Source organism: Eurytemora carolleeae, unplaced genomic scaffold (assembly GCF_000591075.1).
Source record: "Eurytemora carolleeae unplaced genomic scaffold, Eaff_2.0 scaffold382, whole genome shotgun sequence".
NCBI classification, from domain to species: domain Eukaryota; kingdom Metazoa; phylum Arthropoda; class Copepoda; order Calanoida; family Temoridae; genus Eurytemora; species Eurytemora carolleeae.
In genome coordinates, this window is record NW_019396297.1 from 189,521 (window position 1) to 213,194 (window position 23,674).

General features: G+C 30.7%; 1 protein-coding gene across 1 annotated transcript; it reads right to left on the bottom strand.

The window, feature by feature from the left end:
* Positions 1-815: 815 nt before the first annotated feature.
* Positions 816-23,443, bottom strand: LOC111700428 (uncharacterized). The gene is made up of 26 exons (XM_023471326.1): positions 23,332-23,443; positions 23,080-23,145; positions 22,517-22,604; positions 20,309-20,377; positions 19,193-19,283; positions 15,261-15,450; positions 14,998-15,063; positions 14,264-14,323; positions 13,830-13,955; positions 13,701-13,775; positions 12,664-12,848; positions 10,864-10,975; positions 10,277-10,318; positions 10,067-10,133; positions 9,308-9,352; positions 8,643-8,693; positions 7,965-8,006; positions 7,808-7,869; positions 4,851-5,031; positions 4,407-4,466; positions 4,260-4,332; positions 4,027-4,128; positions 3,169-3,218; positions 2,820-2,918; positions 1,871-1,939; positions 816-951 (listed from the first exon to the last, which is right to left on the bottom strand). The coding sequence occupies exons 1-26, from the start codon at positions 23,361-23,363 to the stop codon at positions 838-840; spliced, it is 2,217 nt and encodes a 738-aa protein (XP_023327094.1). The 5' UTR covers positions 23,364-23,443; the 3' UTR covers positions 816-837.
* Between the last annotated feature and the right edge of the window lie 231 nt (positions 23,444-23,674).

The window sequence follows — 23,674 nt, forward strand, 5'->3', positions numbered from 1 at the left end:
GATTATTTAATTTGTAACAATCTTTGATTTATTATCTTATATATTAAGTTTGCAATACTATAAAATTTGAATTGACTGTGCAACCGCGTCTAAAAAAGAAATAAAAAACAAGTCTTATTTAGGACGGAATTTGAACACAGGCCATTTTTTCTCCAATATTAAAAAATATAGCTTGGTAAATTAGGATCTGGATATTCAAAATAGTAAAACTCTACATTTAGTTGTTGACGAAACCTGTTTAAAAAATCTGACACGAATTACAACTCTTGGCATATTAATCAGATGTTTTGTAAATGGTAGATACAGAAAGAAGAGAGTACAGAGATCTATTAAAGACTAGAATATGCGATATTTTCTACAACAGGTACCATTGTGTACAACTGTAGTACACGACCAATTAACAGACGTCTGTATTTAGGGATATTTAAGGATCCTTTGGATACAAAATACAGAACCTTGAGTAATAAACTAAAATAATAAATTTTGTATTTTTTGTTTAAAGTTACAGGATTTCTTTAAAAATTGTAAAATTTAACTCCTGAATGGGTATTATATGCAACAACTGGCCGTTTGACGGCAGTCAACCCCCCTTTCATGGAAGTGTATCATGCCTTGCCGGGTCAACAATAGGCCTGCTGTGCCTAGCCTGTGAGAGCATATGAGCAGTCTGTGTGTATTTAGTCTGTGTGTGTCTAGCCTGTGAGAGCTAGTCTATGTGTATCTAGTCTATGTGTATCTAGTCTATCTGTATCTAGTCTATGTGTATCTATAGTCTATGTGTATCTAGTCTGTGTGTATCTAGTCTGTGGGTGATAAATGAAAAAGTTTAAAGTCTGTTTACTTGAGCATGCCGATGATGAATCCAGAGAACTTCTTGAAATCCTCCTCCGAGGAAAATTTTGTGTTGAGGAGCATCACCAGGTCACAGGTTGCCCGCTGACCGGGACCAGCCTAAACAGGCAGAACTTTGACCCCGGGCAAACGTAAAAAGCTTAAACTTGGGGAAATCTGGCGAATCAAATTAAAAAATAGGGAACTTAGACAACTTATTGATGCAAAAATATATAAAAAAAACTGTACAATGGGCTAATTTTCTTCTTTTATCAACAAAAAATAATAATTGGTTAGTTTAGGTTAGGTCAATATCAATCTATGAACACTTTTACAATTGATAAAAAAACTGAAGTTTTATTTTTGAGATGTAAAGAAAAGTCTAGAAACTCACTGCTCTCTACATTCCCTTAAACGAATGCTTGCCAAAATTTATATTTTTCATTAAAAAAGGGGAAAATCCACTAATAAGGAAAACCTGCAAAAATTTATATTTTTGAGAAAAATTTGAAAATTTTGTGGCCCTCAAATTCCTTTTGACGCGAAATTTTGAAAACATTTTTTATTTGCCATCAATTTCTGGTCTTCCACATATTTGGCAGCAGCTCCTTTATTTATATATAATCTTTATGAAAATGAAATCTCTATTAAATTGAACATCTAGTAATCTAGAGCTACATATAACATGCATGATAACCCCTGACAGTGATCCAATTATTCTTTAAAACTACAGGATAAAAAAGGGATTCATAAGTTCAAAGTTTTAAAAAAGTAAATGTACAGGACTATAAAAAGTAAATGTAAAGTACTAAGAAAAAAAGTACTTAGTGTGTTAGAGCAGTAAAATAAAAGCCTAAACCGATGCGACACTTTAAATTCGAATCAGTCTTGTAAATTTAATGCAACTTTTCATAGCAGGCTGGATCTATATGGACCCTACCCCACACTGGATAGAACTCTAAGAAGAAAATAAAAATAAAAAGTTGCCAATCATATAGCCTAAATTATAAAGCATGAAGAACTAATAGAAATATAGTACCTGAATTATCGCCTCTATCACTCTCCAAACACTGGTTTTCATCCGACCAAACGATGTGATTACTTCCTCCTGAATTACAGATAGATAGATAGATAGATAGATAGATAAATAGATAGATAGATAGATAGATAGATAGATAGATAGATAGATAGATAGATAGATTAACTCACACACTAGTTTCAACCTCCTCCCCTCCGGAGAAATATGACACGTGAAAGAGCATAAAAAAAGAATGGAGAGAAATGACTGCAGGAAACTTAAACCGCAGTACAAGTGAAATATGAATATTATTAGACAGTAAGTCAGACAAACATAAGATTTAAATTAAAAAATTAATGTTCCTTAATTCAATAAGAACGACAATAAAAGCTTTTCATTTTAACCCTATCACGATTGGGGGGGGGGGTGCTTAAATTAAAAACGGCTTACTAGAACGCTCAAACTTCTACACGTTTTAAACTTCATAGTTGTGAAAATATTTTGCAATTTATTTTTGATGCATAGGCCATGGGGTGGATCGAGGACGGTTTTTACAAACTTTTTCATCAATAAAGCCACAGATCTATAATTTATTTATTTAATTAAAAAGCCCTTTAAAAATGAATGTCATAACATGTTACACATGTTAATAATTGTCAAAGTAAAAATCAACATTTTTCCGATTTACTTTTTTAACTTTTTTAAAACCCTCCCTATGAGCACCCTGACCATTAAAGTTAGAGGATTAATTTCTACAATGAGCTAGCTTTGACAAGTTAGAGTTTAGACTATGGACATGTATCACTCTCCACTCTCAACTCTGAGAGCAAAATCATATGAGGTCCCAATTTATATTAGATAAAATTAGTTCAATCATGGTAAGGTTAAGCTAACTAAGTTACTGTTTTCTTGTAGCATTAGGACGAAACACAATTAGAGAACGATTATACACTTAGAGGACGAATATTACCTTTAGACCGTCCTCTAGTACTGCATGAAGAGCAGGACAGAACTCATGAAGCAGGACACAACGAGCAGCTGATCGGTTAGAATAGGACGGGGATGGGTCCTAAATATTTCACAAAGTAAGTTCGTGAAGAAAATCTTAAAAAATGAGGACACTATGGTCGTATTTTCAACAATTCTCTAAACCCAAACTTGTTTAAAAAAATTTATTGGATTGAAAGGTTTTCTTTTAATTGGAATTCATCACATTTTACTATCTTTGATTAATCAAATACAGAGATTTAATTAGATTTTTTTTAAGTAAAAAAAATCCTTAATTATTTTTAAAAGACATTTTTTTCTTCAATAGTTACCTGGAACATTAGTAGTCGTTCTACAGCTGTATACAAGTTTTGAAATAAGCCTAGAAAATTCAAAACCTATTTAACAAGAACTAAGGGACTTGGTGTCTTTTTAACATTAAAATTTTATCTTTTATGAAATTAGTGGAAAAAGGATGCCTTAGGTTATAGAAAGTTTTATATTTCAGCATTTCTGTGCAAAATGAGAGCAAATTTTGCAAAACTTATAACTTTAATCAATATTTTATTCTGTCAAATAAATTTACAAAGTTCTACATCAAAATAAAATAAATTTTGTGCCCAATTTTTTCCATTCTGAAGATTTAACTTTTATATAATCTAAAAAAAGAATTCAAAATTGGATTTTAAATGTTGTCTGAACTTGGACATTTTGAATGAACCGGATGAATTCAACTAATTCTCTCTTTGCGGGAAAATTATCTATTCTCATATGTCTTATCTCGGAGCTTTTGATCATTAAAATGTTAATAATGTTAAAAAGATTTAAACTCATTTTTCCAATTTAAAGGAATTGTAAACGTATTTTAACGTGACCGTAACTCTAAATTTGCATCGTGGCAGGTACAATTCACAACGGTACCCTTAAAAGCTTTGCCTGATCTAGAAGGAATGAGATATTCATGTTAATCGTTCTTTAAATTGGTTATTTTCAGTTGTAGTTTCTTTAGAAAAGAATTTCTGTTTACAGAAAAATGGAGTCAGAATTTAACTTTTTCAAGTTAAAAAAACTAATTATTTCACAATTGATCAGATTATACAGATCGAAAGAGTACACTTGTGAATAGTACATGCCGATCTTCAAATTAAGGGGAAATTTGTTCTAAACACTAAAAACTGTGACAAACCTACCTCGTTTATGTGTGAGATCAAAGTTGATATTTTGCTGATGAGGATTAAAGGATAGAGATGGGATAAAGGGATATTCAGCTGATATACTCCGGTCCTTCCGTCCTATAGTAAATATAAGATGGGATAAAAGGATATTCAGCTGATATACTCCGGTCCTTCCGTCCTATAGTAAATATAAGATGTACCTGTACCTGTACCTGTACCTGTACCTGTACCTGTACTTGTACCTGTACCTGTTCCTGTATCTTGGGCTGGACTAAGATTAGTATCTGACCATGAATCACACAGGTTTCCTTGACTTCCAGACTAGAAATAAAAACGATAAAAATAAATCTAAAACAAACATAAAAACTGCATATTTCTTCAATCTTTAATTGTACCTTTGGAAAGGATGTTGTTTTAAAGGAACTGAGTCTTACATCTCCTGGACTCATTAATAACTAAAAGTAAATGATTAAGAAACTGAGTTAGTTTGTCGGTTCAACCAGACATGCATAGTTCAATTTTTTATTGAATTCAACATTTTTAGCAGTTATCTACCATATGTTAACATTATCATTATTCCAGCAGAGAAAGATTTTCCAAATAAAAAATGAAAACAAGAGAAGAAGATAAAATGAAAGCAATAGAAGAAGATAAAAATGACAACAAGAGAAGAAGAAAGCAATAGAAGAAGATAAAAATGACAACAAGAGAAGAAGATAAAAATGGCAACAAGAGAAGAAGATAAAAATGGCAACAGTGCCTCTTCCCCCCCCTCTCTTTTATCCTGCATTTATCTTCCCCTTCCTACCCCCCCCTGACTATAGGTTTAGTTTATAAACCTGGGACAACCCATCCTGTGGATGATAACTTCTTCTTTTCATAGTCTTCTCCTCACTCTTCAGTCGTCTCTGTACACTTGTCGTCCTTGTTCTACTCTGTCGTCCCTCGTCCTCTTTCATCTCGTCCCTGGACCTCTCGTTGTTGTTCACCAGGTTTAGGTTATTGTCCCCAGTATTCTCCCTGGAAAAGGTTTTAACATTATTTTGATAAAATTAAAAAGTATTCCCACCAGAGCTGAAAACTTTAGAATTGGTAAACCCGTAATCCCGATCCCTTAATCTGAATATTTACCGTGGAAACTTTTGATTTTCAGACTAATCCTCTTATTTTGGATATAGATGATATAGATGATATAGATGATATAGATGATATAGATGATATAGATGATATAGATGAGCGAGGTATACTCTGAAAAGTTTTGTGCGATCAAGACTGAATGAGATATCCCTGTTTTTTAACTTTGACAATTTGTTATTTCAATTGAGGTTATCTATAAGTGTGACTTACGGATTTTTATAACAGAATAACAATAGATCTCTTCGAATCTTAACACTTTTCAAGTAAGAAAAACTACGATATCTTCCACATTATTGCTCAGATAACATTAGTTTTAATGGTACCGTCGTGATTCGGGCGTTCCCCTTGAAATTAAATCTCTTAAAAGTTTTTAAAGAAATGAAGCATTTATAAGATCTTATTATTACACCAAAATGACATATTTGTAAATAAATACATCAAAAAAACATATGTTTTAAACGCAATAGAATTAAAACTACGTAGCATTACACATTCTAACACACGTCTCTTCATTTTATATATTAAAATGTTGGTGTTTATTGCAATAAGGACTAAAATAAAGAAATTGCTACGACGCGATGCGTATGTATCGTTTGTATGGATACTCTCAAAACAAATATGTAAATAACCTACAACAATAATCAATAATCAAATACAAATAATTTTGTTTTAATATTATTTAAAATTGACTTTTACCGATTTTATTGAGTTGCATGCTTTTTGCTGTACATATCAAGAAAACGTTATTTTTTCTGTGTATATCAAGAAAACGTTATTGTTTCTGTGTATACCAAGAAAACTTTATTGTTTCTGTGTATATCAAGAAAACTTTATTGTTGCTGTGTATATCAAGAAAACGTTATTTTTTCTGCATATATCAAGAAAATTTTTTTTGGTGTATATCAAGAAAACGTTTTTTTTTCTGTGTATATCAAGAAAACGTTTTTTTTCAGTGTATATCAAGAAAACGTTTTTTTCAGTGTATATCAAGAAAACGTTTTTTTTTCTGTGTATATCAAGAAAACTTTATTGTTGCTGTGTATATCAAGAAAAAGTTATTTTTGCTGTATATATCGAGAAAACGTTATTTTTTCTGTATATGTCAAGAAATTTTTTTTTGTGATCAAGAAAACGTTTTTTTTTCTGTTTATCAAGAAAACGGTTTTTTTCTGTGTATATCAAGAAAACGTTTTTTCAGTTTATATCAAGAAAACGTTTTTTTCTGTGTATATCAAGAAAACGTTATTTTTGCTATATACATCAAAAAACGTTATTTTCTGTGTACATCGAGAAAACGGGTTTTCTGTGTATATCAAGAAAACGCTATTTTTTCTGTGTACATCAAGAAAACGTTATTTTTCTGTGTATATCAATAAACTTATTAATTCTATGGCTCTAGGAAATAATGCAGATAAAGGATAAAGATATATAGAGACATAAAGATACAGTATATAATATCCAACAAAGGGATACAAGTTTATTTTCTGGCTGCTTGGGTTTCCTCTGTTGGATTTAAAAACAAATGATTTCTTGAGATTTCGATAAATTCTCCATTCGGATCCATCAGACCTGAGCACGGTGGACTAGGGTCTATTTGAATTGGAACCGTACCTACCCCTTGTGCCGGCCTGGTTTTAACTTTGATGACGTGACTTTAACAGTACCCGGCCTATCCTAGTATTTTACCTATCCCAATAGCTTAGTTTAGTGTGAGGGCAAATTATCCCTTGCGACGGTTTGACCATATACAATACCACTTTCATTGATTCAGGAATAGAAATCTTTCTCCGATTTAAGGAATTAAACTTTGATTTAAAAGTTTGTGCAGTGAATGTTAAGTTCTGTAGCTGAAGCTAATCCCTTTTCAAAAGTTTTCCCCTCCGATTTAGTTACATTACAACTTATTGCAAGTTAAATTGATTTGCATTTGTATTTTTGTCTCGTTTGTTAGTTTTTACTTGTATCTGATAAACGCCATTAGAGAAGGTTAATGCATGATTGGAATAAACATTTTTGTTGAATCATTTTTTTTGAAAACTTATGACGAAAACTGGAAAATATGCATAACGCTTTTTATTATGTAATTAGAAATGTTTTGCCATAAAACCGTGTAGTATTATGCCAGTTACTTCTTTTATACTTTAGCTGATAATAAGCGCTCTGCAATTTTAAAATATTAATGTCTAGGACTACAAAATAAAGTATAACTGAGTTGGTGAGGTAAACCCCAAGCCTAAGCCGTTGCAACGCATTCAAGTCGAGATCTGTCTAAAAAGGAATGAGTCTTTGTACAAACTCTGATGTTCTAATACCTATATTTTTTCCACCTGATGGTGAAAATCTTTGATATTTCAAACTTAGATTCTTTCATTTAACAGAATTTTTAATTTGAAATATCTAAGGTCTACGGCATTGGGTTGCAAAGATTTAGAGATTAGAAAATTATAGTTTGTGACATAGACTCAATTCCTTTTATGACAAACTTTCATAGTTGTCTAGATTCAGTGCGAAAGAAACATTAAAAAAGGTAAAATTATTACTATTTGAAAAGGGCTGCGGAATTCATATTTATTATTTACAAACATTATATTTAATTACAACCATTACAGAGAATAATAATTTAGCAAATAAATCAATTATTAAACCAGCGTTTTTTTACCTTTGCCAGTGTTTGATATACGCCTGTATATGTTCAGGCTGGGGGGCCCAGGCCTCCTTAACCTAGATAATAATAATAATAATAATAATAATAATAATAATAATAATAATAATAATAATAATGAACAATAAATAATATTAAAAATAACTATTATTACCTTAACAACTTCTAATGGAAGGGTCTCAGAGCCTCCGCACTCCTAGAAGAGAAAAATAATTTTTACGTTGCTTTTTTAAAATTTAAGTCAATGTCAATCAAATTAACTGTAACTTTTTTTTAACTTGTTAATTGTAATATGCCAACTTTAGTTTGTGTTTATTTAGCTTTTGTTCTCAATAACCTCGAAATAATGGCTAAAATGGGATATTAGAACTAGAAATACTTTACGGCTAGAAATTTCCCCTTACTAAATTGTTGCATGCTAGGAACTAAAGAGGAACTGGTTTCTCGACAAAAGTAATTTTGCAACCTGATGTTTTCTTTAGTATTTTAAACCATGAATCTGCTAGATCAGGTTCAAATAGTTAAATATCAGGTTACAGAGATGTAGGAATTCATGGCGAAAAATCAAATTATTTGCCTAAACGTTATTTTTAAGCACAAGTAAATAGTATTTAAAAGGACTGTAGACCTCCCGGCCACTCATAGATTGGCAAGTCCGGTTCACAATGATGCAATTAATGCGGATTTATGCATCAGAGATAATGAAGGAAATTGTTAGAACTATACACTTTTTAAGTCTGGAAAAAATGAAGATTTCTTCCTCATTGTTCCTTTCTTTGTACTTTGTGTTACGCCCACGAGTCCTGTTATGGTTTTGAAATCATTTTAATACCTTTTCAGGAGTATATTGACTAGTATTCAGCCTCGACAGAGATTCACACACCTAAACAAAAATATTTGATAAAAATATTTTTTAGCCTTTATAATTTTTTTATATCTGTAAAGTGTTCATCTCATCATATAATTACGTTCATGCATTTCTGAAAAAAAAAGTTTCATCTTTAAAAACAGTAAAAATTTTAATTTAAAAAAGGAAAATTTTGAATAACAAAAATTTTGAAGCATGCGACATACGTTTTGAAATCTTTATTTTCAACAGCTTTTCAAATATGTAATTTCAGACATGTAGTTCAAATATTTTAGAAGATACAGGGAAATTCAATATTTTGTTATTCATCTTTGCGACCGACCCTGTAGGCTGTATATTATAAAAATCACTTAAAGAACCTTAATTTCAAAACTGCAGTACTTTTAGCTGGGCAATTTTTAATTGTTGCAAAACATGTTTTCTATTTGTGCGGAAAATTGTTGAGCATTTGAAAATTAAATTTTCAACGCATTAACAAGTAATCTTAGAAAGCGCAAAAAAATTGTAGTTTTAAGATAAAATGCAACTTTGTTTACAAGTGCGTGTGTTAGCTGCAGTCCAAGTACATGCTGGTGTACAATATACTGCATATATATATGTACTGCATATTAATGTACTGCGTGTCCTGCCTGTTTTTGTCTGAACCAACGATGTAGAGGTATTTTACCAAGGATCTGTATAGATAATTATAATCAAGGAGATTTGAATAGAAGGAGGGGGCGATAGAGTTTCCGTACAACCCTGCTGGTGAATCTTCATCTAACGCCAGAGATGCGCCAGATGTCTGTTTATCATTTGTGTTATTGTTTACAATCTTTATTTTTGTTGTTACACAAAAACTAGTTCTTCAGCAGTCCAAATACGTCACAGCAAAGTGTACGGAAACACTATTGCCCCCTCCTTCTATTCAATTCTCCTTGATTATAATAAAACATGCAACTATATACACTTATGTTATTCCGTCATAAATTCTCTCTGTCGAGCTTTTTTATGGAATTTTCTACTTAAAAAATAGTGTAAACATGATAACATAATAAGACGTAGAGAAATTTTTCACACATATTCAAGTCTCAAAAAATAGAAAATTCAGAAAATTACATTTCTGCATTATAATATTCTCTAAATATTGAGAAAATTCTAAGATACTTTTAAACACCAAATTTTGTCTCTTGATTCTTATGAGAAAACTGAATTTGTTTAATGTTCTAATTTTACTCCCTCATCAATCGTTTCAGATGGATTTATAATTATTTTAACTTTTTTAAAAAGTATTCATTTTTTAAAATGATAATTCACGTCAGAAATCTTCTCAGAGCGGGATGTTATTTTGATTATTTATCCCAAGGGATAGTTAAGTATTATAAATCCAGGGGGGTTTTAAACTTTACCTGGGCTATTGGAGATTTGGTTTGTTTTGAGGGAAGCAAATGTTTTTGAGAGACCGGAAGAAGAACCCTGAAAAAATCACATTAAAATTATTAATTTTTAATTCACTTTGTCCAGGATTGTCTAGATCAATGAGGCCAGTGTGTGTAGTATAAAGAATAAGCATGGATGTTTTATCGACCAGTTTGGTCCAAATATGGTAATTTCATTACCTTAGAGATTTGACGTCCCTAACCGAAGCAGATCCAGCCCGTCTGTAATAATCAGGTTCAATAATAATAATAATACACCTGTTCAAATCAACTCTCTCAAGTGTACAGTATTCTTGTAAAAAATCAATATTTAGAACATTTGAGACTTTGCTGGCATCAACCCCGGCCTGTGCTCATTCACAACCAAAATTAGGGATACAAGATAGGACTCGAGTCTTTGAACCAAACTCTGATTTTATTATCCCTATATTTTTGCAATCTGATTGTACATAAAATATGATATTGAAAAATTTGATATTGAAAAATATGATATTGAAAAATATGATATTGAAAAATTTGATATTGAAAAATATGGTATTGAAAAATGTGATATTGAAAAATTTGATATTGAAAAATATGATATTGAAAAATATGATATTGAAAAATATGATATTGAAAAATTTGATATTGAAAAATATGATATTGAAAAAAATAATATTGAAAAATATGATATAGAAAAACATGATATTGAAAAAAAATGATTTATTGAAAATATGATTATGAAAAGTATGATTATTAAAAAAAATTATTATTATTGAATAATCTGCCTGAGATAATCCTCCACTGGTAGTTGAGGACGGAGGACGCTTGAATGTTTTCCTCCTGTCCTACTGTTGGTAAAAAATGCGTCCCAGAGAGCGCAGTCGTCCTCCAAAAAATCTAAAAAAAACATCAATTGACATGTGAACCATATCTGCGAATTATTAAAAAACAAAGAATTGTTTACAAATTACAGTGCAAGCAAATTAATGTATCAACATTTTTAGTTCCAGAGATTTATAGATTTTTCTCTTCATNTAAATGAAAGCAAATCAATTTGATCTAAAAGTATTTTAAATTTAAATTTAAAATTCTAATGATTAAAAAATTTAAAGATTTTTAAAGTTATGAAAAGTGTGTGGGAATTAGAGATCTAAAGATCAAAATATAATTTTGCTGATATTTAATTAATGTAGATTGAAAAGCTGAAATAACTGTTCAATCTAAGGGCTAAACTTTTGATTGAGTTGGTGTCAAGGTTGAGCGACCTAGCTCGATATCCACATTTCACTGTTATAGATATATGTATACTTTTAGTTGGATTGCCCTGATTATAAAGTTTAAAACCCCAGAGATTTATACTGAAAGTCCACCCAAAGATTATAAGAAACGATTCAAAAAGGTATTCAGTGTCTAAGGTTAAAATTTTTACTCTTTGTTACCATTATTTTTAAGGGGAACATATCTGCTTATATAAACATATTTTTTATATGCCTTAAAACACAACAGTTTTGAAATACCAATTTATAAACTGTTTCTTTAGAAAATGTCAAAAAACCTAAAAAAAAATATTAATACTGCAGAGCTTTTTAACCAAATTAACATAATGAAAAAATATACAATTGAAATTTTCAGATAGTAAATTTAAGATAACTCTGCATGCACCTCTGACCCTTTAGTAAAAGTAAATTCAACCTAAAGTCTGACCGCGCCAACCTTGAACAATTAATTCATGTCTTAAAGAGACTGCTAGCATAATTTTAATTGACCCTCCATACAAACATGGCAATCCATGATTCACAACTGTACCCTTACTGATCAAGTAAGAATTTTAAATTAATGTTTCTAATTTTGAAAATTGATTATTTTAAATATTGGTTTCTCTACAAAAATGATTTGCGTGCATTTCTGCTGCATGAAAAAAATACATTTCAATCCTAAAAAAACTAAAATATCTTCCACATTATTGATAAGACCAAGGTTTCCAGGCTACCTTCGATGTTTTAACTATTTGATCTAGCAAATGTTGGTATTTGAAATATTAAAGGGTTACAAACTTACAACATCAGGTTATATATAAGGAATAAAAAATTAAATTTCATTTTAAAATTGCCAAGAAAACCCTCCAGAAGAATTTAATGTATTTGAAATTAATTGAGTTTCTTTCCTAAGCTTGGATTTTTTTTTGATCCAGCTGAACTCTACAGTGTACAAACTTTAAAGATGAGGGCTTTAAGTCTTAAATCAGATAATTACAAAATTTGACTAACTCTGAACTAAATTCTACGGCTCATGTTTAGCCTTCCACGTGAAGCTCACATAGATTCAGCCAGCTTATAAAAAGTTCCATAAAGTTTTAAGACAGGGTCGATTTTAAAGTGTCGCAACGTCAAGGGCTTTGATTTTGTCGCTCTTACTTACTAAAATTTCATCGATTTTTGCTTGAGAGGTTGGGACCTTTAAATCACAGTGGAATATCTGTGGCTAAACCTAGGAATCTAGCCAAGCCCATAAAGGAATCCTAGACTTTGCCTGAACTGTGTTTACACTCTGGGTTATGTTTTGTTTTTGTAAATTATAGATCTCACCTAATTCTGGGAAATTTCCTGATCTTCTCTTGGAGATGAAGGATGCACCCTGCATGGAGGGGGAGGAGCTTGTCTGGTTGAAAGGAGATGTGCTCCGGGGCGGTCCACTCTGCAGGGAGGTACCTTGTACAGAGGGTGTGGTACTCATCGAGGTAATGCTCCGCTGTCGAGGTGTTGGAATTGGTCTAAACAACCATAACGATATTATAATTGTTCTTTTCTAACAGTATTTTAAGAAAAAGAACTTTAAAGGAACTGTAGACGTAGTTTAGGTTAATTTTTCATTTTCGTTTCTTTGTAAAAGTGACTAATGAATCAGATATAATAAAGAAAATTTTTAGAATTCAACACTTTTAGGATAGATAAACAACGAGATCTTTCTCATTGTTTCTCAGATAAAGCTGTGTGTAGTATAACGTTGTGAATGGAACATTCCGCATTCTAAATGGAGTGTCACTTAATTGAAATTTCGTCTATAAATTCTAAATAGAGGGTTACCTAGTTGAAATTGCGTCTATAAATTCTAAATGGAGGGTCACTTATTTAAAATTACGCCTATAAATTCTAAATGAAGGGTCACTTAATTGAAATTACGTCTATAAATTCTAAATAGACGGTTACCTAATTGAAATTTCGTCTATAAATGCTAAATGGAGGGTCACTTGAAATTACGTCTATAAATGGAGGGGTCACTTGAAATTACGTATATAAAGCCAATGTGGAACGATATTTATTTTGACAAAGTTGAAGATTAAAAAAGGAATTGAGCTTTTGCCACAAATTCAAATTTTCTAATCCTTAAATCTTTGCAACCTAATAGTGTAAACCTTGGATTTTTTCAAAACTTAGGTTATTTGATCGATGATAGAATTCATAGTTTGAAATATCTAAAGTTTAGATATACGTCACAACTCACAACATGCAAGAATATAAAATTCAGAGTTTGTGGCAAAGACTCAATTCCTTTACATTATACCTAATCGTGGCAAAAACTGAAAAAGGAGCCCATTCCAGCTTGTTTTATAACAAATTTTTACCTAACAGTTGATTCTTCAGCAGAACTTGAACTGCTTGCTTCAGTGTGCTCATCAATGCTGGTCAACCGAGATTTTCTAAAAAAACAAGTTTTGTCGTACAAATGCAACAAATTATTTTACTAAGCATACCTGAGGTATTCATTGATGGCATCCTTTTCTTTCACCCCCATACCCCCTAGTGTAGCAGGGCTAAGAACCCCCTCCCTCCCCCCTCCCTCCTCCCAGCCAACCCCTCCTTCGCCGTTCCAGCTGTTCCTGTAAGAAAATTGGCGGATTTACAGTGGGAATATTTTGCGAATTTGCACATTTCGTAATTCAAAATTTCACAGATTGTCATAAAATTCCCATTTGCAACATGACTAGGCACGTTTAATATTTTGTTTAAAATCTTATTTAAGGTTTATAAGAAGTGTGACAAAAACATTTTCAGGAAGTATGTAATCAAAAAAACTTCCAGTTGTAATTATTAAAACCTATAACGCGCGTTTTATAATAAAGATTCAACCGATCTCATTTTAATAAATAAATAATCAAGAAAAATAGATAAATTGAAAAAGTTGTACCTATCCCCTCTGCCTCTCATATAAAGATTTAATAGACGAGGTTCATCAGTACTTGCCTCCCTAAATCCAACAATTTTACATAAAATAGATTTGATTATCAAATCAGAGCAACTAATCCGGCCTCACATTTTTAAAATATTGTTACCATTTATCAATTTCATATCAAATTTTAAATTGTTCAAATTTTTGATATTATCTATATATAAAGTTTTAATCTCTGTTTCTCTCTGTTTTTTTGCTTGTCCGATCATAACTCAGAAACCCCTGGACCAATTTGCCTCAAATTTTAATTGGGGGAACTCGGGAGACCCATGGGAATGTTCTTAGCATGGTTTTGAGTTGAGAAGGTCGACTTTAATTAAGAAAATTTAGTTTTCTTGTAAAACGTTCAAGTGCAGGTAAACGGTGGGAGTAACTTTTAGTATGATATATCTACATATATATGATACATATACAAGTTAAATTTTTAGAATTATCTATTTCATGCGAATCAATATTATTCCTGCAATTGCAGCTTAAAAATTAGCTCCACTAACAACAACAAACATGGTTAGTTTTAAAAAAGGTCCAATTTTAATCATTTCAATAATTCAATCATTAAAAAGATTTAGTGCGAACGTTTAACATTTCATTAGGTCGCGCTTTACGAATGTAGCGGTTTCTGTAATATGCGTTTGTCATATCTTTCCTAAAGTTTTTTTTAGTTCAAAGCGTTTTTAGAAAATTTTGTTTTCCTTGTAAATTTTTCTTCTTCAGCCCAGGCTGTCTTTACGAGGGGCTTGCTTATATTCGGCATACTTCTAGATATAGTAGAAAGTAGATAGTAAATAGTAGATAGTAGATAGTAGATAGTAGATAGTAGATAGTAGATAGTAGATAGTAGATAGTAGATAGTAGATAGTAGATAGTAGATAGTAGATAGTAGATAGTATATAGTGGATAGTAGATAGTAGATAGTAGATAGTAAATAGTAGATAGTAGAATGCTCCTGGTTTACCTTGATTTCCTAGTAGAGTCCGCCATATTATTATTATTCTCCTCTCCAGGCCGGGACCTGTCCCTGCTGTCCCTGTCCTTGTCCTTGTCCTTGTCCCTCTGCCTGTCCCAGGACCTCTTGTCCGTCCTCTCTCCCTTCTCTACAGACCTCTGCTTCATTACGTTGGACCAGGTTGTGTACTTTCCATCCTCTGCAACCAATCAATCAATTAATCATCGAATCAATCAATCCTTGCGCTAATCAATCAATCAATCAATTAATCGTTAAATCAGTTATTTCTTTGCAAGAAAGCTTTTTTTATTTAAGAAATAAAAGCTTTTTTTTCTTTGACATTTTACTTCTAATTTATTGCCCAGAAATAAAAGTTCAGATTATTCACATCATTAAATCTAGGTTAGTTTGGTTCAATTAAGAGAACAAAGAATTACGAAGTTTTTTATTTTCTAATCTAAGATTAGAGAAAATGGTCTGAACTTAATTTTTTAATTAACTTTTTCTAGATTAATTTGCAGATAGATAGATAGATAGATAGATAGATAGATAGATAGATAGAAAGATAGATATAGATTTAATAAATATGAAAACTGAGAAGCTGCTCTGATTGTTGCTGTATAGTTGGATAGAAAATAGATAGATAGTAAATAGATAGATAGTAAATAGATAGATAGATAGATAGATAGATAGATAGAAAGATAGATTATTTGATATAACTTGAGAGTTCTTGGTCCAACCTCAGGTTCTCATCCCACATCATTTAGGATAAAGGGATTTAGGTCTATGTGTTGGGGGAGGGGGGAGGGGAGGGGGAGGGGGGGATGTGGACTTTTAGGATTTTAGGAGGGAAAACTAATTAACAAAGGTTTGCATGTTTAAAACACATTAACTGTACTGCATGATAAACGTAAACAAACAAACAAACAATGCAAAATAACAGGAACAACTATTAAGACATGAAAGTTTAAGGTTAGCTGACACCATTTCAGAAAAATTTGGACGAAAAACAAATGTATAAAATGAGAAAAGGAATGTATTGTAAATGAACAGAGTTATTCACAAAGGATAAGACTCCAGAGACGACCACTGTACGGATCTTTTTTTCAACCCAACATTAAAAAACTGTATTTTTAAATTCAGATCGTTAGCCTTAGAATATAAGTTTGTGAAAGTGTCTAAGTAAAATCTAACATATATGTGTTTGTTTCCAGGATGGAAAGATTACATTTTAAATATTTAAAGTTGTTAAAAGCCTCTAAAAGCATTCAGTAAAAGAATCTGGAACAAACCTTAAACAATTAAGTCTAAATCTTAAATGAAAGCAAATCAATTTGAACCAATTCCGTCAATTCCGATATGATTTTGATATTTAATCTTATAGTTCATATTTCCTAAATTTTGATATTAAACCTTAAGTATTTGTTCTTCTATAAATCTGCATATTTTGATATTCAACCTAACGTATTTATTTGTCTATAAATCCTGATATTTTGATATTCAACCTAACGTATTATTTGTGATTTTTGAAATTCAGTAAAACGTGAAAATGAATCCAAAAAACTGTATTATTTCTTTATTCCTGGCCAACATGTCAGAATAGAGTTGAATAAAGATTCAAAACATCAACAAATGAGAATAGTATATGATTGATCTCTATACTCCAGCATCCAAGATACCAGTTTAAAGGGGAACACAAAAAACTGTTAAAATGTATTTTTTGCTGAGAATGCTGTTGTTTATTAATAGATATACACTGTTAAATCGATGGGTTTGAGCTAACAAAATTTATTAATGAAACCTCTAAACATTTCCTCTTTCAAAAATTTCTTTAACAACATTTTTATCCATTTTTCATTTTTAACTGAGAATTTTGCGGGTGCCATTAATTAAGAATATACTGTCCAGAATATTGTAATTATGGTAATTGGTTTAAACCGGTAAAGTAAATTACTGGCAACATGTTAAAGATTAAGGTGTCTATAAGAGCATATACAGATCAAGTTCTACTTATATTGTTGTACACAGTACAATACAATTATAGCACTAACATGTACATTTTCAACTAATCTTAATAATATTAAAGCAGCCCTGAGCCATAGTCTCAAAAAGTTGATTTTGTGTTGATAGAAAAATATTACTTTAAGAATTCTGCTTAACATGCCAGTAGGAACACTAAATTACACCTTCAATTTTAGAACTTAATTAATATGCCTTTTGCCCTCAGGACATTATACCGACCGATTAGAATCTTACAAGAGTTAAGAGAGTGTTCGAACTCAGTTTTGTACCTTTACCAAAAGTTAGAGCGCACTTTTAAAAAGTGCCAATATTAAAAATGTACATTACAAAATGTACGCCATATGAAGACCAGATTCTTCAGTTCAACAGATTTTATTGTGTAAGTTTTAGGATTAACTTCGACGAGTTTCTTTCATTGGTCCAATCCCGCTGGTTAGCTAGTGCACTGGTTATGAATTATGTGAACATTAAGAACCCATAAAACTGTGGAAACAGAAGACAACTGTTAGATTTAAGTTATTATTATAAATAGTTCTATGATATGAATATTAAACACAGCATTTGTGCAGTGAACACAGACCCATTTCACTTGGTAAGATTACAAGTAAACCTATTTACTTTATATCAATATAAAATACACACCATATTGTTTAAAAGTCGGCTTCCTATTCCACAGTTTTATGGGCTCAATGTATATACAGTTGAATAATGAATACAATATGCGTAATTTTGTTTCATATTTATACTTTTCAGTATCTGGTCATATATTCAACATATTTTTAAAGATTGTGTATATTTACGCAATATATTCACGATTTGATTTAGTACTGCAAAACGTTAGACTAAAGCTTGATATTTATGAATTTCCTGACACAGTTGCGCCAAATCTGTCTTTTATTAGTTCTCTAAAAGTTTTTGGAGAACACTTTTTTCTTAGGTTTTCTTTTTTCTGGATTTATATCCTTATCCCATCTCCTACTGGATCCATATCTTTAATCCCATCATGTACTGGATTCATTTCTTTAATCCAATCTTCTACTGGATCCATAATTCTTTAATCCCATCTCCTACTGGATCCATATTTTTCATCCCATCTTGTACTGGATCCATTACTTTAAACCCATTTCCTACTGGATCCATATCTTTTTCCCCATCTTATACTGGATCCTTTTTTTTAATCCATCTCCTACTGTATCCATTTCTTTAAACCCATCTTCTACTGGATCCATAATTCTTGATTCGATCTCCTTCTGGATCCATTTCTTTAATCCCATCTTCTACTGGATCAATATCTTTAATCCCATCTTGTACTGGATCCATAATTCTTTAAACCCATCTTCTGCTGGATCCATAATTCTTTAATCCTATCTTCTACTGTATCCAGAGTTCCTTGATTCCATCTCCTTCTGGTTCCATTTCTGTGGTCTCAAATCCCACTAAATTCATTTCCTTCAGCCTATCTCCTGGATTCATTTACTTAACCCCATATATCTCCTAGTGGATCCATTTCTTAGATCCCATCTCCAACATTTCCTTGATCTAATCTTCTACTGGATCCATGTTGTTGATCCCACCTCCTAGCGGATCTTATATATTTCTTCCTGGATCCATATACTTGATCCAATCTTCTAATGGATTGAGTGTACTTTTTTCCTTCTTTCTTGCTCTTCCAAGAAATTATTAAATATTTATTCTTCATTTCACTTTTTTAATTGATCCCCTTTTGGTAAACACACAGCTGTATGAACAACGTTATTTTAAGTGAACTCCATTTAAAGAGTTGCATGCACAGAATATGATCTAAAGAGTACCATTGTACATCAGAAAAGCAAACCTTGAAATTACGTTGATTTCCTCTTTAAAAATCGAAAATCTTTATTCAAATTCAACGTTACAAAGGTCCAGCCTTTTTTTTTTACCTGGAAGTGAACCTGAGTTCGGATACTCTTGATTTATCGACGCTCCCAACCCACTGTAGGTCAACGTATACGCGTTCTTGTTTACTTTTATCTAAATAAAAACAAAACTGAAAAACAGGACAAATCAATTGATCAATTAATTAATTGATTAATTAATCAATTAATCAATTAATCAATTAACCAATTAACCAATTAATCAATTAATCAATTAATCAATTAATCAATTAATCAATTAATCAATTAACCAATTAATCAATTAACCAATTAACCAATTAATCAATTCATCAAATAATCAATTAATCAATTAAGCAATTAATCAATTAATCAATTAATCAATTAATCAATTAACCAATTAATCAATTAACCAATTAATCAATTAACCAATTAACCAATTAATTAATTAATCAATCAATCAAATAATCAATTAATCAATTAAACAATTAATCAATTAATCAATTAATCAATTAATCAATTAACCAATTAATCAATTAATCAATTAATTAATTGATTAATTAATCGATTAATCAATTAACCAATTAATCAATTAATCAATTGATCAATTAATCAATTAACCAATTAACCAATTAATCAATTAAAAGGTGGGAAATGTTGCACACTTTATTGAGAGATCTTAAATATGTTTTCCAAAATAATTTTAGGGGTAAATTTACATGAAATGGCACACTTTAAAAATGTCCGAACCATTTAACTCTAAAAAATTACATTAAAAATGGAAATTAAAAAAAAAAACTTGCCCATTTAAAAATGCTGAATAATGAAGATTGGGATTTTTTTCAAAATAAAATTTAAATGTTATAATAAATATATTTATCCCTGAATATAACTATATAAAGAACCAGTTGAAATTCAAACAACTTATTGACATGCATCAGTGCATTGCAGATATTTAGACACCTAGCCTAGTCTAGGTGTTATGGGGGGGGGTCCAAATATTGAATTAAATATTAAATTGTATATTTGAATAATCTATGCATAATTGAAAATTTAAATTCATCAATTTATATCCATCGCATTATTTACATTTTGAGTAAAACAAAAAGCAAATAAAATTATGTGCTCCTATTTGATACATTTTTTTCTGAAAAATGGGTTTACCTTAAATGAAGAGAAAAGCTGTTCTGATTTGCAGATAGACATATCCGTACCACTGCTACTTTCCCCACCCTGTAACAAATCCGACAATTAGAAACTTAAAAATCTACGAAAGTTTAAACATTTTAAAATGCGACGTTTGGAGACCCCATCTTTGTGAAATATTTAGTTAAATATTTAGTTAATATTTAGATGTGCTAAAATATCATTATAGAAGCAAATGATCAGATTTAAACATTAAAACGGGCACCATGCACCCTCCAGTGATTTAGTCCCCCTCCGTTTCTCAGTGATCTTTCTTGCTAGTCTGCTAAATTAATTTCTTTGTCATTATGGAAATGTGGTAGCGTAATTACTAATTCTGCAGATGTAAAACGTGTAATTGTTTCTTGCAAAAACATAGTTGTAAGAACTTATTCTGCACAACAAAATATGACAAAAAGTATTTAAATAAAAATGATTATTTCATGATTTACTTTTTATGGAAATAATTCTTAATCTTGTGTGAAATCGAAATTTATTTTTTATCCTTTTTATTCAGTTTTTTGTATTTAGATATATTTACTTATTTTATAATCAGTAATAACTTATTTTTATATTCAGTATTTACTTATTTTATAATCAGCATTTACTTGATTAATGATCCGTATTTACTTCTTCACATTTAGAAATTTATTTCATAGCCTAATTTGTAATTTTTGTAATTAGTTCCTCCCCCTGTTTTAATTCAGTAACTTGATATTAAAAACATTTTTAGCCGCGTAACCCCATTTTATTTTAAGTTATTACACTTTGAAATAAATAAATCGACCAGTCAAATCATAAGCGGCCGGGGGGGGGGGGTATAAAGTCCTGAAGATCTTATCCTTCTTATTAATAGCTACTCGATTGCTGAAAAAAAAAATACTTTTTGAAAAAGAAAAAGAAAAATCTTTTTACTCGATTCATTTCAGAACTCTTTAAACCTTTTTATAAGTCGTTTGGAATTGAGATATTCTTGATTTTGCTATCTAAAAACTTGATGATTTTCTAAGATATCTTCCTCATTGATATTGAGGCTTATTAGTGGTGAGATCTTTCGTCTCAAACGAAATAAACGTTTCCTTTATCGTTTAAGAATTCATTTCCTCCGTGCGCAATGCTCTCGCTTAAACATTGACTAAGAAACCTGTCAGTGTCACGCGCGCAAGCATTCTTCCTGCGTGCACAAGATATGCAAGCAAGCGTGCACATAGTTCCTGACTCCCATGAAAAATTGAATCTGGTTAAAAGACAGAGGGTTGTTTTTGAAGAGTCGCATACCCCTTGGGACTTTATTTTATCTAAGTTACTCTACTATTCTTTTTGTAGCCTTAGACCTGTTATACAGCACTTGTTTTTAGCTTTAGCTTTAGTTGTTGATAAAGAAATTAGCAAAATTCTCATCGTTATTTGCGTTACAGCTTGCAACCTTTGGATTGGTGTGCAGTGTGCATATTGCCTAATGCTTTATAATTTGAAAATATCATGATTTTCCTTGAAAACACCCCTTGTACGAGACTACACCCTACCCCGGACTAACCAGGGCGAAATGGAGTCAATTTCTTCTAATAAAATTCAATCACGTGTTGGTCTATAATTCAAAAATCTTTGAACTTACGGCGTTTTCATTTTTTACTGTTTAGTTTAAAACCATGCCGAAAAAAGTATAAAGGAGAAAAGACGGAAAAATATTTTTAATAGGTTAAACTGAGATTAAAAGTCACAGTTCTCTGGATAAGGACCAAACCTGCAATTTCACCATTTAAACACAAAGCTGCAAAGCAAAAAAATAATTAAACACCATTTCATACAATATATGTATACACAGTGGACCCATCAAGCTCTGGTATTAAAAGAAGACACAATCTATGATTTTGAATTGTCAAATGAAAATAAAACATGGCGATTGTGGAATGTGATATATACACCGACCCTTTTAACTGTATAGGTAGATTCTGTAAGCTACTGATAGAACTATCTGATTTTTCACAATAAATAAATTAAATATCCTCTTTAATTTCACATTATAGTAGGTCTCACAGATATTTATATTAAAGTAACCTACTAGAGAATTAATTCAAAGTTTAGTTTATGGAAGAAAAAATAAAAAAAGTAGTGAATGTCAAAAGAATCTTAGCGAATTATTGTCTAAACTTTTAAAATGACACTGATATAATATATTATACTTACAATGCTCTGAACGGAATAGGTAAATGCATTTTGAAGATCTTCGTTCTTAAAATCGTCGAAATCAATATGAGCCAGGTTGGAATCAATCCTGTCATCCATTCAAACATATAAATTAAAGCAAAATATGAATCGCCACAGGCATAACTTAGGCCTGTTAAATATCTATTAATACCCTTTATTTAGTCTGGTTTACCAGGTTTATCATTTAAAATTTTATCAAACAATGGATAATTATAGATACTGTTACAATTCTAACATATCGCCGTGCTGTAATAAAGAGTTTAAAATCTGTTCTCAGAAATGTCACAGTATTTTTATATTTTCCACTGTTTTATTGAATAAAAAATAGATCTTTCATTAAACGATAACATTTAAATTAATTAGGTTAATTCAGCCGCGTCATTCGTAATTTAATTGAAAACTAAATCTAACAAAATTCGCAATTCATCCTGAAAGAAATCCGGCAAATGTTCAACAAAAATCCGCGAAAATTTTCAAAGTATAAATCCGCGGCATAATACTTGTAATTTTGATAAATAAATAGATTTGTTTGGTTTGGTTCCCTGATAGGATCATGACCCCCCATCCATTGATATTCCATTCTGTAACACTCTTCTGCCTCTTCACATCTAAAAAACAAAAATCTTCTGTTATTTCTGTAAAATTTCAATATTTTCTTTTTTTCTTACGATATATTCCCATATACGTTACAATTACATCTTATTCATGATTTACATATATGCAAATGTAATGTCTGAAATTTATCTTTAACATGTTTGAAATTAAAACTTTTATATATAGAAGATTATTTTTACCTTTCGCCAGTGGTACTAATTAAAATCGTCATCTTTAAAATAAGACAACGATTAAATTAGACTTTAGGCTTATCCATTCATTATCTGTACTCTGTAATTAGAAGCCATTCATTCATAAATTCATCCTTTTATTTATTAATTCATCCTTTCATTCATTTATTCATCCTATCATTTATTAATTTATCAATTTCATTCTTTCATTCACTCTTCTATTTATTAATTCATCCTTTAAATTATTAATTCATCCTTACAATTATTAATTCATCCTGTCTTTCATTTATCGATCATTTGTTTGTTATCTGATATTTTATACCCTCCATCCTTTGCAAATTATATTCAATAT

What these genes read in the sequence shown, in the direction of transcription:
- LOC111700428 (XM_023471326.1), bottom strand. Translation starts at nt 23,363, where the DNA reads ATGACGATTTTAATTAGTACCACTGGCGAAAG. An exon ending in AGCTTTTCTCTTCATTTAAG is followed by an intron (nt 19,284 to 20,308) that starts GTAAACCCATTT and finishes GTTTTTATTTAG; the next exon opens with ATAAAAGTAAACAAGAACGC. An exon ending in TGATAGAGGCGATAATTCAG is followed by an intron (nt 952 to 1,870) that starts GTACTATATTTC and finishes CTGCCTGTTTAG; the next exon opens with GCTGGTCCCGGTCAGCGGGC.